At 46.4% G+C, this 25336-nt stretch overlaps 1 protein-coding gene across 4 annotated transcripts in view; it reads right to left on the bottom strand.

The window, feature by feature from the left end:
- NHSL2 (NHS like 2) overlaps positions 1–25336 on the bottom strand; it is a 738014-nt gene that overhangs the window by 271811 nt on the left and 440867 nt on the right. For all 4 annotated transcript variants that reach the window (XM_063937040.1, XM_063937037.1, XM_063937039.1 and 1 more), the window contains one exon: positions 1959–2154. In XM_063937040.1, coding sequence (XP_063793110.1) covers positions 1959–2154 — 196 coding nt within the window. The remainder of the gene's footprint in view (positions 1–1958; positions 2155–25336) is intronic.

Below are 25336 nucleotides of genomic sequence, written 5' to 3'. Positions count from 1 at the left end.
TTTTAGGGATAGCAAATTTATTTTCCGGGTTAGCTCAGGATTCCTCAAAAAATTTGTTTAAGTCCTTAGATTGAGGAAAAGTCACCACCTGTTGTTTTATTTAATTTAAAATAATCTTTTTCCTCAGGTGGAGGTGTTGTGTCAGGAAATTCCAACACCTCTTTTATAGCGACTATCATACATTGAATTCTCTTAGCCAGTTTGGGATCTAGGAGGTGGCGGCAGTGCTGTGGGAGTGAGCAGCAGCCAGGCAAGGGCTGTGTTCAGTACCCTTCAGGAGCTAATGGTGTCCTGTCAGCGGAAGCAGAGCCATTAAACTAACTGAGAAGTTGGTTCCTACTTCCCCCCCTAAGTCCCACGAAGCAGGGAAGTTGTTACCAGCAGCTTCCCTGTAAAATAAAAAACCTAACAAAGTCTTTTCCAGCAGAACTCTGTAGAGCTCCACTGGTGTGCACCCAGTCCCCCGGTCACATTTTCTAAACTGAGGTTTGGAGGAGGGGCATAGAGGGAGGAGCCAGTTCACACTGTTAAAGTCTTAAAGTGCCGAAGGCTCCTGCAGAACCATCTACACCCCATGGTACTAAAATGGACCCCAGCATCCTCTAGGACGTAAGAGAAATACAATTATTATTTTTTAGGTCAAACTTATGACTGAAAAATAAAAATGGAATCATGGTAAAAGGTTTCATTATTCATTTTTCATGGAATTTGCTAAAGGTCACTTGGGGTAACCAATATACAGTTGGATGTTGTCACAAGGAAGACCTGCAATTCTAAAATATGGCATACAGATGCCCGTTTCTGTGTCTGCCATCAGCTACTGTAAGGATGTCTTGAAAACAGAAATCTAACCTTGTCAAGCAAACGCACAGCCTGCCACTGCCCCAATCTCACTTCATTTCAACCCCAGTTGCCTCTGTGCTTTGCGGTGCATAAAAGGTAATTTCTGTACTTATTCTTAAAAAGGGGGCATGGCCACCCCTTATTGATTAGGCCACTCCCCTTCATTACCGGGGCCCTGTGTTTGTTCTATCGCTTGCCTATTAGTAAAATATATTATTATTTTTATTATTATTATTAATATTAAGTAATATTAGTAATATATTATATTATTGGTGGTCATTCCGAGTTGTTCGCTCGCAAGCTGCTTTTAGCAGCTTTGCACACGCTAAGCCGCCGCCTACTGGGAGTGAATCTTAGCTTATCAAAATTGCGAATGAAAGATTAGCAGAATTGCGAATAGACACTTCTTAGCAGTTTCTGAGTAGCTCCACACTTACTCGGCATCTGCGATTAGTTCAGTGCTTGTCATTCCTGGTTTGACGTCACAAACACACCCAGCGTTCGCCCAGACACTCCTCCGTTTCTTCAGCCACTCCCGCGTTTTTCCCAGAAACGGTAGCATTTTTTCGCACACACTCATAAAACGGCCAGTTTCCGCCCAGAAACACCCACTTCCTGTCAATCACATTACGATCACCCGAACGAAGAAAAAACCTCGTAATGCCGTGAGTAAATTACCTAACTGCATAGCAAATTTACTTGGCGCAGTCGCACTGCGGACATTGCGCATGCGCATTAGCGACTAATCGCTCCGTTGCGAAAGAAAAATAACGAGCGAACAACTCGGAATGACCACCATTATTATTATTATTAATATTATATGCTTCATTTTGGGGTACAACTGTATTTATGCATCTCAAATGTTCTTTATTTTGCAAGTGGATGTTCTGTATTTTGCTTATTGTACCTTTTACCTTTTATGTGAATTTCTGCCCTAATAATAGCAGTCAGAAACTCTGGCCCACAGTAACAAAGCAGGAAATGTTTATTTACTGCAGTAACCTAGGATTATATAGTCAAAGCTGCAACAGTTCTGTACATCTATAGGCTAGCATCCTATACAAAATGCACATACTGTACAAATCTTAATAGAACAATTAAATCTTTTAACATACCGGATACATTTATGGGAACAATGTTGGTCTGTATGGAGTTAGACTGGTGCCACCGTCTCTCTTCGGGTATAGGAAAAGGGAAAGCTTTAATCCAGGCAACTTGCTTATCTGGAGTAGTAGGTAGACTCAAACACGTCTCCCGAGGTCTCACCCCTACTGTGGTAGTTTCATCTTCACTCACTCTCCGATTGGCAGGCTGTTGACATACACATACAGTATTATTATTTTACTATTATTATTGTTAATATAAAAATGTTAATACATACATGTACCTCCTAGCTATACTGATTTGATCAGGACAGTCCTAATATACAAACGTTGATTGTAGGGTGCTTTATGGAAACGTAGGTAGGGCCTCCCAAGAAAGAGAGTGTGGTTGTCTGGAAAGTGGGTATGATTGGATGGATTCAGCAAGATTTGTCTGAATTGGGGTGTGGTTTGCTCAAATTGGGCATGCACCCTATTCTTTACCATGCAGGTGCAAATTCACCCTAGATACACTTTGCAGTAGGCTGTATATTCATCTCTGCCTTGGCTAGTAATTAGAACGTCCTTATTTTTGAAACAGTAGACCAGGACATCCCTGTGACGTTCTCTAATGCAGTGGTTTCCAAACTTTTTTGAATCACCGCGCCCTAGAATATCAGAATTTTTTTCACGGCACCCCTAGGCCAAAAATTTCTTATTGAGAAATTTAGAAATAAATATTACATTATGTAGATCGCGTTTATATTAGAGATGTGCACCGGACATTTTTCGGGTTTTGTGTTTTGGTTTTGGATTCGGTTCCGCGGGCGTGTTTTGGATTCGGACGCATTTTGGCAAAAGCTCCCTGAAATTTTTTTGTCGGATTCGGGTGTGTTTTGGATTTGGGTGTTTTTTTTCAAAAACCCCTCAAAAACAGCTTAAATCATAGAATTTGGGGGTCATTTTAATCCCATAGTATTATTAACCTCAATAACCATAATTTCCACTCATTTCCAGTCTATTCTGAACACCTCACACCTCACAATATTATTTTTAGTCCTAAAATTTGCACCGAGGTCGCTGGATGACTAAGCTAAGCGACCCAAGTGGCCGGCACAAACACCTGGCCCATCTAGGAGTGGCACTGCAGTGTCAGACAGGATGGCACTTAAAAAAATTGGCCCCAAACATCACATGATGCAAATATAAATTAAAGAAAAAAGAGGTGCAAGATGGAATTGTCCTTGGGCCCTCCCACCCACCCTTATGTTTTATAAACAGGACATGCACACTTTAACAAACCCATAATTTCAGCGACAGGGTCTGCCACACGACTGTGGCTGAAATGACTGGTTGGTTTGGGCCCCCACCAAAAAAGAATCAATCAATCGATCTCTCCTTGCACAAACTGGTTCTACAGAGGCAAGATGTCCACCTCCTCCTCATCGTCCGATTCCTCACCCCTTTCACTGTGTACATCCCCCTCCTCACAGATTATTAATTTGTCCCCACTGGAATCCACCATCTCAGGTCCCTGTGTACTTTCTGGAGGCAATTGCTGGTGAATGTCTCCACGGAGAAATTGATTATAATTAATTTTGATGAACATCATCTTCTCCACATTTTCTGGAAGTAACCTCGTACGCAGATTGCTGACAAGGTGACCGGCTGCACTAAACACTCTCGAAGTACACACTGGAGGGGGGGCAACTTAGGTAAAATAAAGCCAGTTTGTGCAAGGGCCTCCAAATTGCCTATTTTTTTTGCCAGTATATGTACGGACTGTCTGACGTTCCTACTTGGATGCGGTCACTCATATAATCCTCCACCATTCTTTCAATGGTGACAGAATCATATGCAGTGACAGTAGACGACATGTCAGTAATCGTTGGCAGGTCCTTCAGTCCGGACCAGATGTCAGCACTCGCTCCAGACTGCCCTGCATCACCGCCAGCGGGTGGGCCCGGAATTCTTAGCCTTTTCCTCGCAGCCCCAGTTGCGGGAGAATGTGAAGGAGGAGCTGTTGACGGGTCACGTTCCGCTTGACTTGACAAGTGTCTCACCAGCAGGTCTTTGCACCTCTGCAGACTTGTGTCTGCCGGAAAGAGAGATACAGAGTAGGTTTTAAATCTAGGATCGAGCACAGTGGCCAAAATGTAGTGCTCTGATTTCAACAGATTGACCACCCGTGAATCCTGGTTAAGCGAATTAAGGGCTCCATCCACAAGTCCCACATGCCTAGCGGAATCGCTCCATTTTAGGTCCTCCTTCAATCTCTCCAGCTTCTTCTGAAAAATCCTGATGAGGGGAATGACCTGACTCAGGCTGGCAGTGTCTGAACTGACTTCACATGTGGCAAGTTCAAAGGGTTGCAGAACCTTGCACAACGTTGAAAGCATTTTCCACTGCGCTTGAGTCAGGTGCATTTCCCCTACTTTGCCTATATCGTAGGTAGCTGTATAGGCTTGAATGGCCTTATGCTGCTCCTCCAACCTCTGAAGCATATACAGGGTTGAATTCCACCTCGTTACCACCTCTTGCTTCAGATGATGGCGGGGCAGGTTCAGGAGTGTTTGCTGGTGCTCCAGTCTTCGGCACGCGGTGGCTGAATGCCGAAAGTGGCCCGCAATTCTTCGGGACACCGACAGCATCTCTTGCACGCCCCTGTCATTTTTAAAAAAATTCTGCACCACCAAATTCAGTGTATGTGCAAAACATGGGACGTGCTGGAATTTGCCCACATGTAATGCACGCAAAATATTGGTGGCATTGTCCGATGTCACAAATCCCCAGGAGAGTCCAATTGGGGTAAGCCATTCTGCGATGATGTTCCTCAGTTTCCGTAAGAGGTTGTCAGCTGTGTGCCTCTTATGAAAAGCGGTGATACAAAGCGTAGCCTGCCTAGGAACGAGTTGGCATTTGCGAGATGCTGCAACTGGTGCCGCCGCTGCTGTTCTTGCTGCGGGAGGCAATACATCTACCCAGTGGGCTGTCACAGTCATATAGTCCTGAGTCTGCCCTGCTCCACTTGTCCACATGTCCGTGGTTAAGTGGACATTGGGTACAACTGCATTTTTTAGGACACTGGTGAGTCTTTTTCTGAAATCTGTATACATTCTTGGTATCGCCTGCCTAGAGAAATGGAACCTAGATGGTATTTGGTACCGGGAACACAGTACCTCAAACAATTCTCTAATTCCCTGTGAATTAACGGTGGATACCGGACACACGTTTAACACCACCGCAGCTGTCAAGACCCGAATTAATTTAGAGATGAGCGGGTTCGGTTCCTCGGAATCCGAACCCCCCCGAACTTCAGCCTTTTTACACGGGTCCGAGGCAGACTCGGATCTTCCCGCCTTGCTCGGTTAACCCGAGCGCGCCCGAACGTCATCATCCCGCTGTCGGATTCTCGCGAGGCTCGTATTCTATTGCGAGACTCGGATTCTATATAAGGAGCCGCGCGTCGCCGCCATTTTCACACGTGCATTGAGATTGATAGGGAGAGGACGTGGCTGGCGTCCTCTCCGTTTAGATAGAGAGTGAGACACTTGATTTACTAGTAATATAATTTTAGTAATTTTGGGGAGCATTAGGACTGGAGTACTCAGAGAGTGCAGAGTTTTGCTGATAGTTATACTAGTGACCACCAGTTTTATTTATTATTTAAAATCCGTTCTCTGCCTGAAAAAAAACGATACACAGTCACATACCATATCTGTGCTCAGCCTCAGTGTGCTGCATGATAATATCATCTATGTATATCTGACTGTGCTGAGTGCTCACTGCTCACACAGCTTAATTGTGGGGGAGACTGGGGAGCAGTTATAGCAGGAGTACATAACAGTGCACACTTTTGCTGCCAGTGTGACTGACCAGTGACCACCAGTATATTGTCTGCCTGAAAAAGTTAAACACTCGTGTGGTGTTTTGTTTTTATTTATTCTATAAACGCATTCTGCTGACAGACAGTGTCCAGCAGGTCCGTCATTCATTATATTATAATATATACCTGCAGTAGTGATATATATATATTTTTTATATCATTATCATCCAGTCTATACTAGCAGACGCAGTACGGTAGTCCACGGCTGTAGCTACCTCTGTGTCGGCAGTGCTCGTCCATAATTGTATACCTACCTGTGGTGGGTTGTTTTTTTTCTATCTTCTTCATACTAGTAGTTTAGGAGTCTGCTGACAGTGTCCAGCAGGTCCGTCATTATATAATATATACCTGTCCTGCAGTAGTGATATATATATATTTTTTAGATCATCATCCAGTCTATACTAGCAGACGCAGTACGGTAGTCCACGGCTGTAGCTACCTCTGTGTCGGCAGTCGCTCGTCCATAATTGTATACCTACCTGTGGTGGGGTTTTTTTTTTCTATCTTCTTCATACTAGTAGTTTAGGAGTCTGCTGACAGTGTCCAGCAGGTCTGTCATTATATAATATATACCTGTCCTGCAGTAGTGATATATATATATTTTTTATATCATTATCATCCAGTTTATACTAGCAGACGCAGTACGGTAGTCCACGGCTGTAGCTACCTCTGTGTCGGCAGTCGCTCGTCCATAATTGTATACCTACCTGTGGTGGGGTTTTTTTTCTATCTTCTTCATACTAGTAGTTTAGGAGTCTGCTGACAGTGTCCAGCAGGTCCGTCATTATATAATATATACCTGTCCTGCAGTAGTGATATATATATATTTTTTATATCATTATCATCCAGTCTATACTAGCAGACGCAGTACGGTAGTCCACGGCTGTAGCTACCTCTGTGTCGGCAGTCACTCGTCATCCATAAGTATACTAGTATCCATCCATCTCCATTGTTTACCTGAGGTGCCTTTTAGTTGTGCCTATTAAAATATGGAGAACAAAAATGTTGAGGTTCCAAAAATAGGGAAAGATCAAGATCGACTTCCACCTCGTGCTGAAGCTGCTGCCACTAGTCATGGCCGAGACAATGAAATGCCATCAACGTCGTCTGCCAAGGCCGATGCCCAATGTCATAGTACAGAGCATGTAAAATCCAAAACACCAAATATCAGTAAAAAAAGGACTCAAAAATCTAAAATAAAATCGTCGGAGGAGAAGCGTAAACTTGCCAATATGCCATTTACCACACGGAGTGGCAAGGAACGGCTGAGGCCCTGGCCTATGTTCATGGCTAGTGGTTCAGCTTCACATGAGGATGGAAGCACTCAGCCTCTCGCTAGAAAAATGAAAAGACTTAAGCTGGCAAAAGCACAGCAAAGAACTGTGCGTTCTTCGAAATCACAAATCCACAAGGAGAGTCCAATTGTGTCTGTTGCGATGCCTGACCTTCCCAACACTGGACGTGAAGAGCATGCGCCTTCCACCATTTGCACGCCCCCTGCAAGTGCTGGAAGGAGCACCCGCAGTCCAGTTCCTGATAGTCAGATTGAAGATGTCAGTGTTGAAGTACACCAGGATGAGGAGGATATGGGTGTTGCTGGCGCTGGGGAGGAAATTGACCAGGAGGATTCTGATGGTGAGGTGGTTTGTTTAAGTCAGGCACCCGGGGAGACACCTGTTGTCCGTGGGAGGAATATGGCCATTGACATGCCTGGTGAAAATACCAAAAAAATCAGCTCTTCGGTGTGGAAGTATTTCAACAGAAATGCGGACAACATTTGTCAAGCCGTGTGTTGCCTTTGTCAAGCTGTAATAAGTAGGGGTAAGGACGTTAACCACCTCGGAACATCCTCCCTTATACGTCACCTGCAGCGCATTCATCATAAGTCAGTGACAAGTTCAAAAACTTTGGGCGACAGCGGAAGCAGTCCACTGACCAGTAAATCCCTTCCTCTTGTAACCAAGCTCACGCAAACCACACCACCAACTCCCTCAGTGTCAATTTCCTCCTTCCCCAGGAATGCCAATAGTCCTGCAGGCCATGTCACTGGCAATTCTTACAAGTCCTCTCCTGCCTGGGATTCCTCCGATGCATCCTTGCGTGTAATGCCTACTGCTGCTGGCGCTGCTGTTGTTGCTGCTGGGAGTCGATGGTCATCCCAGAGGGGAAGTCGTAAGACGACTTTTACTACTTCCACCAAGCAATTGACTGTCCAACAGTCCTTTGCGAGGAAGATGAAATATCACAGCAGTTATCCTGCTGCAAAGCGGATAACTGAGGCCTTGGCATCCTGGGCGGTGAGAAACGTGGTTCCGGTATCCATCATTACTGCAGAGCCAACTATAGACTTGATTGAGGTACTGTGTCCCCGGTACCAAATACCATCTAGGTTCCATTTCTCTAGGCAGGCGATACCGAAAATGTACACAGACCTCAGAAAAAGACTCATAAGTGTCCTAAAAAATGCAGTTGTACCCAATGTCCACTTAACCACGGACATGTGGACAAGTGGAGCAGGGCAGACTCAGGACTATATGACTGTGACAGCCCACTGGGTAGATGTATTGACTCCCGCCGCAAGAACAGCAGCGGCGGCACCAGTAGCAGCATCTCGCAAACGCCAACTCTTTCCTAGGCAGGCTACGCTTTGTATCACCGCTTTCCAGAATACGCACACAGCTAAAAACCTCTTACGGCAACTGAGGAAGATCATCGCAGAATGGCTTACCCCAAACGGACTCTCCTGTGGATTTGTGGCATCGGACAACGCCAGCAATATTGTGTGTGCATTAAATATGGGCAAATTCCAGCACGTCCCATGTTTTGCACATACCTTGAATTTGGTGGTGCAGAATTATTTAAAAAACGAGAGGGGCGTGCAAGAGATGCTGTCGGTGGCCAGAAGAATTGCGGGACACTTTCGGCGTACAGGCACCACGTACAGAAGACTGGAGCAACACCAAAAACGCCTGAACCTGCCCTGCCATCATCTGAAGCAAGAAGTGGTAACGAGGTGGAATTCAACCCTCTATATGCTTCAGAGGTTGGAGGAGCAGCAAAAGGCCATTCAAGCCTATACAACTGAGCACGATATAGGAGGTGGAATGCACCTGTCTCAAGCGCAGTGGAGAATGATTTCAACGTTGTGCAAGGTTCTGCAACCTTTTGAACTTGCCACACGTGAAGTCAGTTCAGACACTGCCAGCCTGAGTCAGGTCATTCCCCTCATCAGGCTTTTGCAGAAGAAGCTGGAGACATTGAAGGAGGAGCTAACACTGAGCGATTCCGCTAGGCATGTGGGACTTGTGGATGGAGCCCTTAATTCGCTTAACAAGGATTCACGGGTGGTCAATCTGTTGAAATCAGAGCACTACATTTTGGCCACCGTGCTCGATCCTAGATTTAAAACCTACCTTGGATCTCTCTTTCCGGCAGACACAAGTCTGCAGGGGTTGAAAGAACTGCTGGTGAGAAAATTGTCAAGTCAAGCGGAACGCGACCTGTCAACATCTCCTCCTTCACATTCTCCCGCAACTGGGGGTGCGAGGAAAAGGCTCAGAATTCCGAGCCCACCCGCTGGCGGTGATGCAGGGCAGTCTGGAGCGACTGCTGATGCTGACATCTGGTCCGGACTGAAGGACCTGACAACGATTACGGACATGTCGTCTACTGTCACTGCATATGATTCTCTCACCATTGAAAGAATGGTGGAGGATTATATGAGTGACCGCATCCAAGTAGGCACGTCAGACAGTCCGTACGTATACTGGCAGGAAAAAGAGGCAATTTGGAGGCCCTTGCACAAACTGGCTTTATTCTACCTAAGTTGCCCTCCCACAAGTGTGTACTCCGAAAGAGTGTTTAGTGCCGCTGCTCACCTTGTCAGCAATCGGCGTACGAGGTTACTTCCAGAAAATGTGGAGAAGATGATGTTCATTAAAATGAATTATAATCAATTCCTCCATGGAGACATTCACCAGCAGCAATTGCCTCCACAAAGTACACAGGGAGCTGTGATGGTGGATTCCAGTGGGGACGAATTGATAATCTGTGAGGAGGGGGATGTACACGGTGATGAATCGGAGGATGATGATGAGGTGGACATCTTGCCTCTGTAGAGCCAGTTTGTGCAAGGAGAGATTAATTGCTTCTTTTTTGGTGGGGGTCCAAACCAACCCGTCATTTCAGTCACAGTCGTGTGGCAGACCCTGTCACTGAAATGATGGGTTGGTTAAAGTGTGCATGTCCTGTTTATACAACATAAGGGTGGGTGGGAGGGCCCAAGGACAATTCCATCTTGCACCTCTTTTTTCTTTCATTTTTCTTTGCGTCATGTGCTGTTTGGGGAGTGTTTTTTGGAAGGGCCAGCCTGCGTGACACTGCAGTACCACTCCTAGATGGGCCAGGTGTTTGTGTCGGCCACTAGGGTCGCTTAGCTTACTCACACAGCTACCTCATTGCGCCTCTTTTTTTTCTTCTTTGCGTCATGTTCTGTTTGGGGAGTATTTTTTGGAAGGGCCATCCTGCCTGACACTGCAGTGCCACTCCTAGATGGGCCAGGTGTTTGTGTCGGCCACTTGGGTCGCTGAGCTTAGTCACACAGCTACCTCATTGCGCCTCTTTTTTTCTTTGCATCATGTGCTGTTTGGGGAGTGTTTTTTGGAAGGGCCATCCTGCGTGACACTGCAGTGCCACTCCTAGATGGGCCAGGTGTTTGTGTCGGCCACTAGGGTCGCTTAGCTTACTCACACAGCTACCTCATTGCGCCTCTTTTTTTTCTTCTTTGCGTCATGTGCTGTTTGGGGAGTATTTTTTGGAAGGGCCATCCTGCCTGACACTGCAGTGCCACTCCTAGATGGGCCAGGTGTTTGTGTCGGCCACTTGGGTCGCTGAGCTTAGTCACACAGCTACCTCATTGCGCCTCTTTTTTTCTTTGCGTCATGTGCTGTTTGGGGAGTGTTTTTTGGAAGGGCCATCCTGCGTGACACTGCAGTGCCACTCCTAGATGGGCCAGGTGTTTGTGTCGGCCACTTGGGTCGCTGAGCTTAGTCATCCAGCGACCTCAGTGCAAATTTTAGGACTAAAAATAATATTGTGAGGTGTGAGGTGTTCAGAATAGACTGAAAATGAGTGGAAATTATGGTTATTGAGGTTAATAATACTTTGGGATCAAAATGACCCCCAAATTCTATGATTTAAGCTGTTTTTTAGGGTTTTTTGAAAAAAACACCCGAATCCAAAACACACCCGAATCCGACAAAAAAAATTCGGTGAGGTTTTGCCAAAACGCGTTCGAACCCAACACGGCCGCGGAACCGAACCCAAAACCAAAACACAAAACCCGAAAAATTTCCGGTGCACATCTCTACGAGTTATCCGCTTTGCAGCAGGATGACTGCTGTGATATTTCATCTTCCTCGCAAAGGACTGTTGGACAGTCAATTGCTTACTGGAAATAGTACAAGTGGTCTTCCAACTTCCCCTCTGGGATGACGATCGACTCCCAGCAGCAACAACAGCAGCGCCCGCGGCAGTAGGTGTTACACTCAAGGATGCATCGGAGGAATCCCAGTCAGGAGAGGACTCGTCAGACTTGCCAGTGACATGGCCTGCAGGACTATTGTTTTTCATGTCTAATGAGGAAATTGACACTGAGGGAGTTGGTGGTGTGGTTTGCAGGAGCTTGGTTACAAGAGGAAGGGATTTAGTTGTCAGTGGACTGCTTCCGCTGTCACCCAAAGTTTTTGAACTTGTCAATGACTTCTGATGAATGCGCTCCAGGTGACGTATAAGGGAGGATGTTCCTAGGTGGTTAACGTCCATTAACCCTACTTATTACAGCTTGACAAAGGCAACACACGGCTTGACACCTGTTGTCCGCATTTCTGGTAAAATAATTCCACACTGAAGAGGTGATTTTTTGGGTAATTTGACCAGGCATGTCAATGGCCATATTCGTCCCACGGACAACAGGTGTCTCCCCGGGTGCCTGACTTAAACAAACCACCTCACCATCAGAATCCTCCTTGTCAATTTCCTCCTCAGTGCCAGCAACACCCATATCCTCATCCTGGTGTACTTCAACAGTGACATCTTCAATTTGACTATCAGGAACTGGACTGCGGTTGCTCCTTCCAGCACTTGCAGGGGGCGTGCAAATGGTGGAAGGCGCCACCTCTTCCCGTCCAGTGTTGGGAAGGTCAGGCATCGCAACCGACACAATTGGACTCTCCTTGGGGATTTGTGATTTAGAAGAACGTACAGTGCTTTGCTGTGCTTTTGCCAGCTTAAGTCTTTTCATTTTTCTAGTGGGTGGATGAGTGCTTCCATCCTCATGTGAAGCTGAACCACTAGCCATGAACATAGGACAGGGCCTCATCCGTTCCTTGCCACTCCGTGTCGTAAATGGCATATTGTCAAGTTTACGCTTCTCATCAGACGCTTTTAATTTTGATTTTTGGGTCATTTTACTGAACTTTTGTTTTTTGGATTTTACATGATCTCTACTATGACATTGGGCATCGGCCTTGGCAGACGACGTTGATGGCATTTCATCGTCTCGGCCATGACTAGTGGCAGCAGCTTCAGCACGAGGTGGAAGTGGATCTTGATCTTTCCCTATTTTACCCTCCACATTTTTGTTCTCCATCTTTTAATGTGTGGAATTATATGCCAGTAATATATCAATAGCAATGGTCTACTGTACAGTACTGATATATATATATATATATATATATATATATACTGGTGGTCAGCAAAATTCTGCACTGTCCTCCTACTATACACTGCGCACAACTACAATGAAGCACAGATATGGATAGTATACTTGACGAGACAGAGGTAGAGCAATGGACTACTGTACCGTACTGCTATATATATACTGGTGGTTAGAAAAATTCTGCACTGTCCTCCTACTATATACTGCGCACAACTACAATGCAGCACAGATATGGATAGTATACTTGACGACACAGAGGTAGAGCAATGGACTACTGTACCGTACTGCTATATATATACTGGTGGTCAGCAAAATTCTGCACTGTCCTCCTACTATATACTGCGCACAACTACAATGCAACACAGATATGGATAGTATACTTGATGACACAGAGGTAGAGCAATGGACTACTGTTCCGTACTGCTATATATATACTGGTAGTCAGCAAAATTCTGCACTGTCCTCCTACTATATACTGCGCACAACTACAATGCAGCACAGATATAGATAGTATACTTGACGACACAGAGGTAGAGCAATGGACTACTGTACCGTACTGCTATATATATATACTGGTGGTCAGCAAAATTCTGCACTGTCCTCCTACTATATACTGCGCACAAATACAATGCAGCACAGATATGGATAGTATACTTGATGACACAGAGGTAGAGCAATGGACTACTGTACCGTACTGCTATATATATACTGGTGATCAGCAAAATTCTGCACTGTCCTCCTACTATATACTGCGCACAAATACAATGCAGCACAGATATGGATAGTATACTTGATGACACAGAGGTAGAGCAATGCACTACTGTACCGTACTGCTATATATATACTGGTGATCAGCAGAATTCTGCACTGTCCTCCTACTATATACTGCGCACAACTACAATGCAGCACAGATATGGATAGTATACTTGACGACACAGAGGTAGAGCAATGGACTACTGTACCGTACTGCTATATATATATACTGGTGGTCAGCAAAATTCTGCACTGTCCTCCTACTATATACTGCACACAACTACAATGCAGCACAGATATGGAGCGTTTTCAGGCAGAGAACGTAGATATTTGCAGCACACTGAGCACAGATATTTGCAGCACACTGAACACAGAAACTGAGAGAACGCAGCCACGTCCTCTCGCTATCATCTCCAATGCACGAGTGAAAATGGCGGTGACGCGCGGCTCTTTATATGCAATCCGAATCTCGCGAGAATACGACAGCGGGATGATGACGTTTGGGCGCGTTCATGTTAACCGAGCAAGGCGGGAAGATCCAAGGCTGCCTCGGAACTATGTAAAATAGGTGAAGTTCGGGGGGGTTCGGATCTCGAGGAACCGAACCTGCTCATCTCTAGTTTATATGTCATCCTTAGGGTCAGTTGTGTGGTGAGGGACAAGATTTGCTTTTGTTTGGCCACATATTTTATGACTGGCAGCCACCAGCACTGGTTTTGCCTATTATATTGACCATGAATAATTTGAATTGGTCCTGGACCTACAACCCAGGGCGCCCCTGCAAGTGTCCCGAGGCACCCCACGGAGCCACGGCACACAGTTTGGGAACCTCTGCTCTAATGTTTGTTCAGCTTTTAAACACCGCCCATCACGTTTCCTTTATCTCTTCATTCTTTTTCGTCCTTGGAGTCACTTTAAATCTGAGAGTATCTTTATTATGTTTTATTTACAAATGTACAGTGTTGTACAGTAAGGGAAATAATTACTGTAACACACAAATAACATACAATACATGAAACAGAAGGTGCAGTTGGTGGGGATACATGGCTTATACGAGTTCTGAATTAACAATGTAATTTCTTTCCTAAGAATTTTCTTTTTAAACTTTTTTATTGCTAGTTATTTCCAGCCTACGGAGGACAAGGACGAGGACGTGAACCGGATCCGGAAGTGACAGCCGGGTCAGGCGCGCGCGTGAGAGCGAGTGGAGTGGCCTTGAGAGGGGGGGTGCCGGGTCGGCAGGAGGGGCGGCCGTGAGAGGGGGGTGCCAGATCGGCAGGAGGGGGTGCCGGATTGGCCGGAGCTGGTAAGAGCGGAGATAGAGAGGGGGTCGGAGCGGAGCGCAGCAAGTGGAACAGCTTCTGCTGCCGCTCTCGGTAAGAAGAAAAAAGTGGAAAAAGGAATTAAAAAAAAGTGTATTAAAGGCTTTTTTGAGTGAGTGAGGGGCAGAGTGTAGTGTGTGACTGAGAGGCTGATAATTGTGTGTGTGAGAGAGGTGCTGAGACTACTGTGTGTGTGTGTGTGGGGTTGGGACTAGTGTGTGAGCAAGAGGCTGAGTTTGGAGTGTGTGTGAGGGGAAGAGTTTTTGGGTGTGTAGGGTGCCTGTTTGTTTTTGGTATTTTGGTTTTGTTTGTGTGTGTGTACTTTGTGTGTGTGTACTAGGAATCTCCAAGGAAACTCCGGGGACGCTGCTGCATATTGTTTTCTTCACCACCCGTCTGTGGGGTCAGAACCCTCTACTGGGCTGCACAAGGGGATGAGGAAGTCGGCTGCTGCAGTCATCAGAGGAGAGGACAGAAGGGGACAGAGACTGCTGCCATTACAGCTGCTGCCACTGGAGGAACCGGGGACTACGGCTGCATAAAAGCGAAGGATCAAGGACCGCACAAAAATAAGTATAAGCACAACTTAGTTATTGTATAAGTGAGTGTTTTGCCCAGATTGTTTTGCTTCTACTTTTTCTTTTTTGCTTCTTTTTCTTTGAGAGTAACAGGGAGTTAGACCTTATAAACACTATGGGTGGGGCTGTGATTGGGGACCTCATGCACACCTGGAGCTACCGGCCCAATGTGATTACATCTGCACGAGGTGTGTGCGAACGGTTGCCCTGGAAGCCCAGGTAACTCATCTAGAGCAAACCGTTACGCGACTGAGGGAGATTCACAATCTCAAGCAAAGTTTAGACAGAACGGTGGAGGAGATGCGGGAGGCGTCACTGGTAGAAGAGGATGATCAGGTAGCCAGCTGGGTCACAGAAGGAAGAAAAAGAGGGGGAGGCTCGACATCTCTGAACTATCAAACCCGAACAAATTTGCCCGACTAGACGAGGAATCGGAGAAAGATAGTGAGGAAATGACGGTGCCGGAGGGGACTGCTCCCTCTAGCATCCAGAGGAGCGGTCCCTCTGGCGCAGTTGGGATAAAAGATAGGGGGTCATTCCGAGTTGTTCGCTCGCAAGTGAATTTTAGCAGATTTGCTCATGCTAAGCCGCCGCCTACTGGGATTGAATCTTAGCATCTTAAAATTGCGAACGATGTATTCGCAATATTGCGATTACACACCTCGTAGCAGTTTCTGAGTAGCTTCAGACTTACTCGGCATCTGCGATCATTTCACTGCTTGTCGTTCCTGGTTTGACGTCACAAACACACCCAGCGTTCGCCCAGACACTCCCCCGTTTCTCCAGCCACTCCTGCGTTTTTTCCGGAAACGGTAGCGTTTTTTCCCACACGCCCATAAAACGGCCTGTTTCCGCCCAGTAACACCCATTTCCTGTCAATCACATTACGATCGCCAGAACGATGAAAATGCCGTGAGTAAAATTCCTAAGTGCATAGCAAATTTACTTGGCGCAGTCGCAGTGCGGACATTGCGCATGCGCATTAAGCGGAAAATCGCTGCGATGCGAAGATTTTTACCGAGCGAACTACTCGGAATGACCCCCATAGTGAGGTACCTAGTCAGATTGTGGTGGTATGGGATTCTATCATCAGGAAGGCAGATAGGGCAATCTGCTACCGGGACCGTGATTGCCGTACAGTCTGTTGTCTCCCGGGTGCTCGGGTATGGCACATCGCGGACCGGGAAGATAGATTGTAGGGAGGGGCTGGGAAAGACCCGGCGGTCTTGGTGCACGTTGGCACCAATGACAAAGTTAACGGAAGGTGGGATGTCCTTAAGAAAGACTATAGGGACTTAGGAAAGAAACTTAAGGCAAGGACATCTAAGGTAATATTCTCCGAAATATTACCCGTGCCACGCGCTAGTCCAGGGAGACAGAGGGAGATTAGAGAGGTAAATGTGTGGTTTAGGGATTGGTGCAGGAAAGAGGGGTTTGTGTTCCTGGAACACTGGGCGGACTTCTCAGTCAGGCGCCATCTCTTTTGTCGTGACGGATTGCACCTGACTGAGGAGGGGGCAGCGGTGCTGGGCGGAAGGATGGTTAGAAGGTTGAGGAGATTTTAAACTAGGAGCCTGGGGGGAGGGTTTAGCAAGAAACTACGGGTCATGCAGTGAGAATAGTGGGGATGGAGGTAGTAAATGAAATGGGGGAGAAGTTGGGGGGAGGGTAAGAGTAGCCGGTAAGGTTACTAACATGGGTACTGAAAGAGATTTTACCAAAGCACTAACCAATGACTATTACAGGTCATCGTTGCTACATATGGTGAAAGATGTCCCTAACGCAAGGGGAAATACTTATCTTAGTTGTATGTATGTAAACGCCAGAAGCATTACTGGTAAAAAGGGCGAACTAGAAATACTTGCAGCAAGCAAACAGTATGATATTATAGGCATTACTGAAACTTGGTGGGACGAATCTCATGATTGGACAGTCAATCTAGAGGGCTATACGCTGTTTAGGAGAGACAGATTAAATAAAAAGGGTAGAGAGGTGTGTCTTTACTTAAAGCCGTTTTTAAAACCTGATATACGGGAAGATATTTGGATTGTAGACACTGCCGAGACGTTATGGGTAGAAATTGCACCCGGGGAAAAAGGAATTAAAAAGTTGGTATTGGGTGTATGCTATAGGCCGCCTGGTATTAATGTATCTTATGAGGAATTGTTACCGAAGCAAATTGAAAGAGCAGCAGGAGTAGGAGACATAGTAGTGATGGGAGATTTTAACTATCCAGAGATAAACTGGAAAAACGATTCATGTGACACTGCTAGGGGTAATAAGTTTTTAAACACACTAAATGATAACTACCTAGTTCAACTAATTGAGGAACCTACCAGGTACAATGCAATCTTAGACCTGGTATTAACAAACAATGTGGATTTAGTATCAGGTATTATAGTAGGGGAATCCATAGGAAACAGCGACCACAATATGGTCACATTCAATATCAGTTTTCATAAACAGTCCTATACTGGCTCGACTAGGACTCTAAACTTTAGCAAAGCGTATTTTGAAAAGATGAGGGTATTTTTCAGGGATATTAAATGGGAAGGTTTGTTTGTAGGAAAAAATACTACGGAGAAATGGGAGGTACTAAAAATACTCTCAAATGTATTCCTACGAGCAGCAAAAAAAAAGGGAATAAAAATTATAAACCAATGTGGCTTAACAAAAAGATAAAGGAACTTATGGGCAAGAAAAGGCGAGCATTTAAAAAATACAAATGTGACAGGGAAGCAGAGTCATTTCAGCACTATAAGGATTGTAACAAAATATGCAAAAAGGAAATAAGAGCGGCTAAAGTAGAAATTGAAAAACTAGTAGCAAAGGAAAGCAAAGTGAATCCCAAAAAATTATTTAAATACATTAATAGCAAGAGATTAAAGAAGGAGAGTATAGGCCCTTTAAAAGACGTTGGGAGTCTTAAGCAAAAATGATAATGACATATCGGACACACTAAATTAGTTTTTTTCAACAGTATTTACTAGAGAGGACCCAATTCAGGGCCTAACACATAATCTCGATAATGAGAATATCCCACTGATAGGTACTTATTTAAGCGAGGAGGTAGTATGTGACCGATTAAAACATTTAAAGATTAAAAAGTCACCTGGTCTCGATGGAATTCACCCAAGGGGTCTAATGGAGCTTCACTCTGAACTTGCAGAACTATTTTTGATCTTTAAGGATTCAGTAATATCAGGTATGGTTCCTAAAGACTGGCGTATAGCGGTAGTAGTGCCTATTTTCAAAAAGGGAATTAAAGCTGAACCAGGTAATTATAGACCAGTTAGTCTTACATCTATAGTGGGTAAAGTATTGGAAGGTATTCTAAGAGATAATATTCAGAAGTCAATAAGTCAATAAGGTCATTAAAAGGAATCAACATAAATTTGTGAAGGGCAGATCCTGTCAAACCAACTTACTTGGCTTTTATGAAACAGTAAGTACAAACTTAGATCAGGGTAAAGAGGTGGATGTAATCTTTTTAGACTTTGCGAAAGCTTTTGACACTGTACCACACATGAGACTTATCTACAAGCTACAAGAAATAGGGCTAGGAAGCACAATATGCACTTGGATCAAAAATTGGTTAAATAATAGGTAGCAGCGCGTTGTGGTTAATGGATCTTTTTCAAATTGGACTGAAGTGTTAAGTGGTGTGCCACAAGGCTCAGTATTAGGACCGCTATTGTTCAATATTTTCATTAACGACCTAACAGAAGGTCTAGAGAGCATGGTGTCAATTTTTGCAGATGATACTAAATTGTGTAAAGTTATAAAAATGGAGGGGGATGCTGAGTCGCTTCAGAACGACTTAGTTAAATTATAAGCATGGGCAGCGAAATGGAGAATGCGCTTCAATACAGACAAGTGTAAGGTAATGCACTGTGGTAACAAAAACAAAAATAACACCTACATACTAAATGGGGTAAAATTAGTACTGGAAAAGGACTTAGGTGTCCTCATAGATAGCAAACTAAGCAGTAGTACCCAAAGTAGGATTGCAGCAAAGAAGGCTAATAAGATATTAGCATGCATAAAACGGGGAATTGATGCTAGGGATGAGAGTGTTATACTCCCATTGTATAAATCACTAGTGAGGTCACATCTTGATATCCTGGAGCTAGAAAAAGTTCAGAAGCGGGCGACCAAACTAATTAAAGGCATGAGACGCTGGAATACGAGGAAAGGCTTGCAAGGCTTGGCATGTTTACATTAGAAAAGAGGAGACTAAGAGGGAACATGATCAACATCTACAAATATATAAGGGGACAATACACAGATCTTGCGCAGGATCTTTTTTTGGTTAGATCAACACAGAGAACTCGTGGACACTCGCTCAGGTTAGAGGAGAGGAGATTCCGCACAATACGGCGTAAAGGCTTTTTCACAGTAAGGACGATACGTGTTTGGAATTCCCTGCCTGAGGGAGTTGTAATGGTGGACTCAGTCAACACCTTTAAGAATGGATTAGATAAATTCCTAATGGATAAGGATATCCAGGGTTATGGTGCATAGTCACGCACTATAGTTATTATAAAAAATAAGATTTTACTCACCGGTAAATCTATTTCTCGTAGTCCGTAGTGGATGCTGGGGACTCCGTAAGGACCATGGGGAATAGACGGCTCCGCAGGAGACTGGGCACATCTAAGAAAGATTTAGGACTATCTGGTGTGCACTGGCTCCTCCCCCTATGACCCTCCTCCAAGCCTCAGTTAGGAACTGTGCCCGGAAGAGCTGACACAATAAGGAAGGATTTTTGAATCCCGGGTAAGACTCATACCAGCCACACCAATCACACCATATAACACGTGATAGGAACCCCGGTTAACAGTATGATAACAAAATGGAGCCTCTGAAGAGATGGCTCACAACAAAACCCGATTTTTGTAACAATAACTATGTACAGGTATTGCAGACAATCCGCACTTGGGATGGGCGCCCAGCATCCACTACGGACTACGAGAAATAGATTTACCGGTGAGTAAAATCTTATTTTCTCTGACGTCCTAGTGGATGCTGGGGACTCCGTAAGGACCATGGGGATTATACCAAAGCTCCCAAACGGGCGGGAGAGTGCGGATGACTCTGCAGCACCAAATGAGAGAATTCCAGGTCCTCCTCAGCCAGGGTATCAAATTTGTAGAATTTTGCAAACGTGTTTGCCCCCGACCAAGTAGCTGCTCGGCAAAGTTGTAAAGCCGAGACCCCTCGGGCAGCCGCCCAAGATGAGCCCACCTTCCGTGTGGAATGGGCTTTTACAGATTTAGGCTGCGGTAAGCCTACCGCAGAATGCGCCAGCTGAATAGTGCTACAAATCCAGCGCGCAATAGACTGCTTAGAAGCAGGAGCACCCAGCTTGGTGGGTGCATACAGGATAAACAGCGAGTCAGTCTTTCTGACTCCAGCCGTCCTGGAATATAAATCTTTAGGGCCCTGACTACGTCCAGCAACTTGGAATCCTCCAAGTCCCTAGTAGCCGCAGGCACCACAATAGGTTGGTTCAAGTGAAAAGCTGAGACCACCTTTGGGAGAAACTGAGGACGAGTCCTCAATTCTGCCCTATCCATATGGAAAATCAGATAAGGGCTTTTACAAGACAAAGCCGCCAATTCTGAAACCCGCCTGGCCGACGCCAAGGCCAACAGCATGACCACTTTCCACGTGAGATATTTTAAATCCACAGTCTTAAGTGGTTCGAACCAATGTGATTTCAGGAATGCCAAAACCACATTGAGATCCCAAGGTGCCACAAAAGGAGGCTGAATATGCAGTATTGACAAAAGTCTGAACTTCGGGCAGTGAAGCCAGTTCTTTTTGGAAGAAAATCGACAGAGCCGAAATCTGGACCTTTATGGACCCCAATTTGAGGCCCAACGTCACCCCTGCTTGCAGGAAGTGCAGGAATCGACCCAGTTGAAATTCCTCCGTCGGGGCCTTCATGGCCTCACACCAAGCAACATATTTTCGCCAAATGCGGTGATAATGTCTTGCGGTGACATCCTTCCTGGCTTTGATCAGGGTAGGGATGACTTCCTCCGGAATACCCTTTTCCTTCAGGATCTTGTGTTCAACCGCCATGCCGTCAAACGCAGCCGCGGTAAGTCTTGGAACAGACAGGTCCCTGCTGCAGCAGGTCTTGTCTGAGCGGCAGAGGCCAAGGGTCCTCTGTAAGCATCTCTTGAAGTTCCGGGTACCAAGCTCTTCTTGGCCAATCCGGAACCACGAGTATGGTTTTCACTCCTCGCCTTCTTATTATTCTCAGTACCTTGGGTATGAGAGGTAGAGGAGGAAACACATAAACCGACTGGTACACCAATGGTGTCACTAGAGCGTCCACCGCTATCGCCTGAGGGTCTCTTGACCGGGCGCAATATCTTTTCAACTTCTTGTTGAGGCGGGATGCCATCATGTCTACCTGTGGTTTTTCCCACCGGTTGACCAGCATTTGGAAGACTTCTGGATGAAGTCCCCATTCTCCCGGGTGGAGGTCGTGCCTGCTGAGGAAGTCTGCTTCCCAGTTGTCCACTCCCGGAATGAACACTGCCATCAGTGCTAACACATGATTCTCTGCCCATCTGAGAATCCTTGTGGCTTCTGCCATCGCCATCCTGCTTCTCGTGCCGCCCTGTCTGTTTACATGGGCGACCGCCGTGATGTTGTCTGACTGGATCAGTACCGGCTGGTTTTGAAGCAGGGGTCTTGCCTGGCTTAGGGCATTGTAAATGGCCCTTAGCTCCAGGATATTTATGTGAAGAGAAATCTCCTGATTTGACCACAGTCCTTGGAAATTTCTTCCCTTTGTGACTGCCCCCCAGCCCCGAAGGCTGGCATCCGTGGTCACCAGGACCCAGTCCTGTATTCCGAATCTGCGGCCCTCTAGTAGATGAGCCCTCTGCAGACACCACAGCAGCGACACCCTGGTTCTGGCCGATAGGGTTATCCGCTGTTGCATCTGGAGATGGGACCCGGACCATTTGTCCAACAGGTCCCACTGGAACGTCCTTGCGTGGAACCTTCCGAATGGAATTGCTTCGTACGAAGCTACCATTTGTCCCAGGACTCGTCGGCATTGATGTACCGACACTTTTCCTGGTTTTAGAATGTCTCTGACCAGAGATGACAATTCCTCGGCTTTTTCCAGTGGAAGAAACACTCTTTTCTGGTCTGTGTCCAGAATCATTCCCAGGAACAGAAGACGTGTCGTCGCGACCAGCTGTGACTTTGGAATGTTTAGAATCCAGCCGTGCTGTTGTAGCACTTCCTGAGAAAGTGCCACCCCCACTTTCAACTGTTCTTTGGACCTCGCCTTTATCAGGAGATCGTCCAAGTACGGGATAATTAAAACTCCCTTCTTGCGAAGGAGTATCATCATTTCGGCCATTACCTTGGTAAAGACCCTCGGTGCCGTGGATAACCCGAACGGCAGCGTCTGGAACTGATAGTGACAGTCCTGTACCACAAATCTGAGGTACTCCTGGTGCGGAGGGTAAATGGGGACATGCAGGTACGCATCCTTGATGTCCAGGGATACCATGTAATCCCCCTCCTCCAGGCTCGCAATAACCGCCCTGAGCGATTCCATCTTGATCTTGAACCTTTTGATATAAGTGTTCAAGGTTTTTAAATTTAAGATGGGTCTCACCGAACCGTCCGGTTTCGGTACCACAAACATTGTGGAGTAGTAACCCTTTCCTTGCTGAAGGAGGGGTACCTTGACGATCACTTTCTGTGAATACAGTTTTTGAATAGCCACCAACACTGCCTCCCTGGCAGAGGGAGTTGCCGGCAAGGCAGATTTTAGGAAACGGCGGGGGGGAGACGTCTCGAATTCCAGCCTGTACCCCTGAGATACTACTTGAAGGACCCAGGGATCCACTTGTGAGAGAGCCCACTGTGTGCTGAAAAACCTGAGACGTGCCCCCACCGTTCCCGATTCCGCCTGAGCAGCCCCAGCGTCATGCTGTGGACTTACCGGACGCAGGGGAGGACTTCTGCTCCTGGGAACTAGCTGTGTGCTGCAGCTTTTTCCCCCTTCCTCTGCCCCTCGGCAGAAAGGATGAGCCTCTAGCCCGCTTATTTTTCTGGGGCCGAAAGGACTGTACCTGATAATACGGTGCTTTCTTTTGCTGTGGGGTAGCCTGTGGCAAAAAAGTCGACTTCCCAGCAGTAGCTGTGGAAACGAGGTCTGAAAGACCTTCCCCAAAAAGTTCCGCCCCTTTATAGGGTAAAACTTCCATGTGCCGCTTCAAGTCGGCATCACCTGACCATTGCCTAGTCCATAACCCCCGTCTGGCGGCAATGGACATAGCGCTTATTTTTGATGCCAGCCGGCAAATATCCCTCTGTGCATCACGCATGTATAAGACCGCGTCTTTTATATGGTCAATCGTTAGCAAAATATTGTCCCTATCCATGGTATCAATGTTTTCCGACAGGGAGTCTGACCACGCAGCAGCAGCACTGCACATCCAAGCTGATGCAATAGCGGGTCTCAATATAATGCCAGTGTATGTGTATATAGCTTTTAGGGTACTTTCCAGCTTTCTATCAGCAGGTTCTTTTAGGGCGGCCGTATCCGGAGACGGTAGTGCCACCTTCTTTGATAAGCGTGTCAATGCTTTATCTACCCTAGGGGGTGTTTCCCAGCGTGACCTATCCTCTGGCGGGAAAGGGTACGCAGCCATTAACCGTTTAGAAATGATCAATTTCTTATCTGGGGAAGTCCACGCTTCCTCACACACCTCATTTAATTTGTCAGATGCAGGAAAAACTACTGGTAGTTTTTTCTCACCAAACATAATACCCTTTTTTGTGGTACCTGGGGTATCATCAGAAATGTGTAAAACATTTTTCATAGCCTCAATCATATAACGGGTGGATCTATTGGAGGGTACGCTCGTCTCATCATCGTCGACACTGGAGTCGGTATCCGTGTCGACATCTGTATCTGTCATCTGAGGTAGCGGGCGTTTTATAGCCCCTGATGACATTTGAGACGCTTGGACAGGCACAAGCTGAGTAGCCGGCTGTCCTATGTCGTCAAACCTTTTATGTAAGGAGCTGACACTGTCACGTAATTCCTTCCATAAGTCCATCCACACTGGTGTGAACCCCGCAGGGGGTGACATCACATTCACAGGCATTTGCTCCGCCTCCACATCATTATCCTCATCATACATGTCGACACAGCAGTACCGACACACAGCAGACACACAGGGAATGCTCTTACAGAGGACAGGACCCCACAAAGCCCTTTGGGGAGACAGAGGGAGAGTATGCCAGCACACACCAGGGCGCTATATAACACAGGGATATCACTATACAGAGTGTTTTCCCCTATAGCTGCCTATAATATATATATATACTGCGCCTAAATTGTGCCCCCCCTCTCTTTTTTACCCTTTCTGTAGTGCAGGACTGCAGGGGAGAGCCAGGGAGCTTCCTTCCAGCGAAGCTGTGAGGGAATAATGGCGCCAGTGTGCTGAGGGAGTTGACTCCGCCCCTTTTTCGGCGGGCTTTCTCCCGCTATTTTATCGTTTCTGGCAGGGGTTAATATACACCTATATAGCCTCTGGTGCTATATATGGTGTTAGTTTTGCCAGCCAAGGTGTTATTATTGCTGCTCAGGGCGCCCCCCCCCCAGCGCCCTGCACCCATCAGTGACCGCAGTGTGTGGTGTGCATGAGGAGCAATGGCGCACAGCTGCAGTGCTGTGCGCTACCTTGGAGAAGACAGAAGTCTTCAGCTGCCGGTTTTCCGGACCACCTTCTTGTTTCTGGCTCTGTAAGGGGGACGGCGGCGCGGCTCCGGGAACGGACGACGAGGTCGGGTCCTGTGTTCGATCCCTCTGGAGCTAATGGTGTCCAGTAGCCTAAGAAGCCCAAGCTACCACCACTTAGGTAGGTTCGCTTCTTCTCCCCTTAGTCCCTCGTTGCAGTGAGCCTGTTGCCAGCAGGTCTCACTGAAAATAAAAAACCTAAACTATAGTTTCTTCTAGGAGCTCAGGAGAGCCCCTAGTGTGCATCCAGCTCAGCCGGGCACAGAAATCTAACTGAGGCTTGGAGGAGGGTCATAGGGGGAGGAGCCAGTGCACACCAGATAGTCCTAAATCTTTCTTAGATGTGCCCAGTCTCCTGCGGAGC

Source organism: Pseudophryne corroboree, chromosome 8 (genome assembly GCF_028390025.1).
Source record: "Pseudophryne corroboree isolate aPseCor3 chromosome 8, aPseCor3.hap2, whole genome shotgun sequence".
Classification (NCBI taxonomy): Eukaryota; Metazoa; Chordata; class Amphibia; order Anura; family Myobatrachidae; genus Pseudophryne; species Pseudophryne corroboree.
Note: the sequence above shows the minus strand (reverse complement) of the source record. Positions and strands in the feature narration are given on the sequence as shown.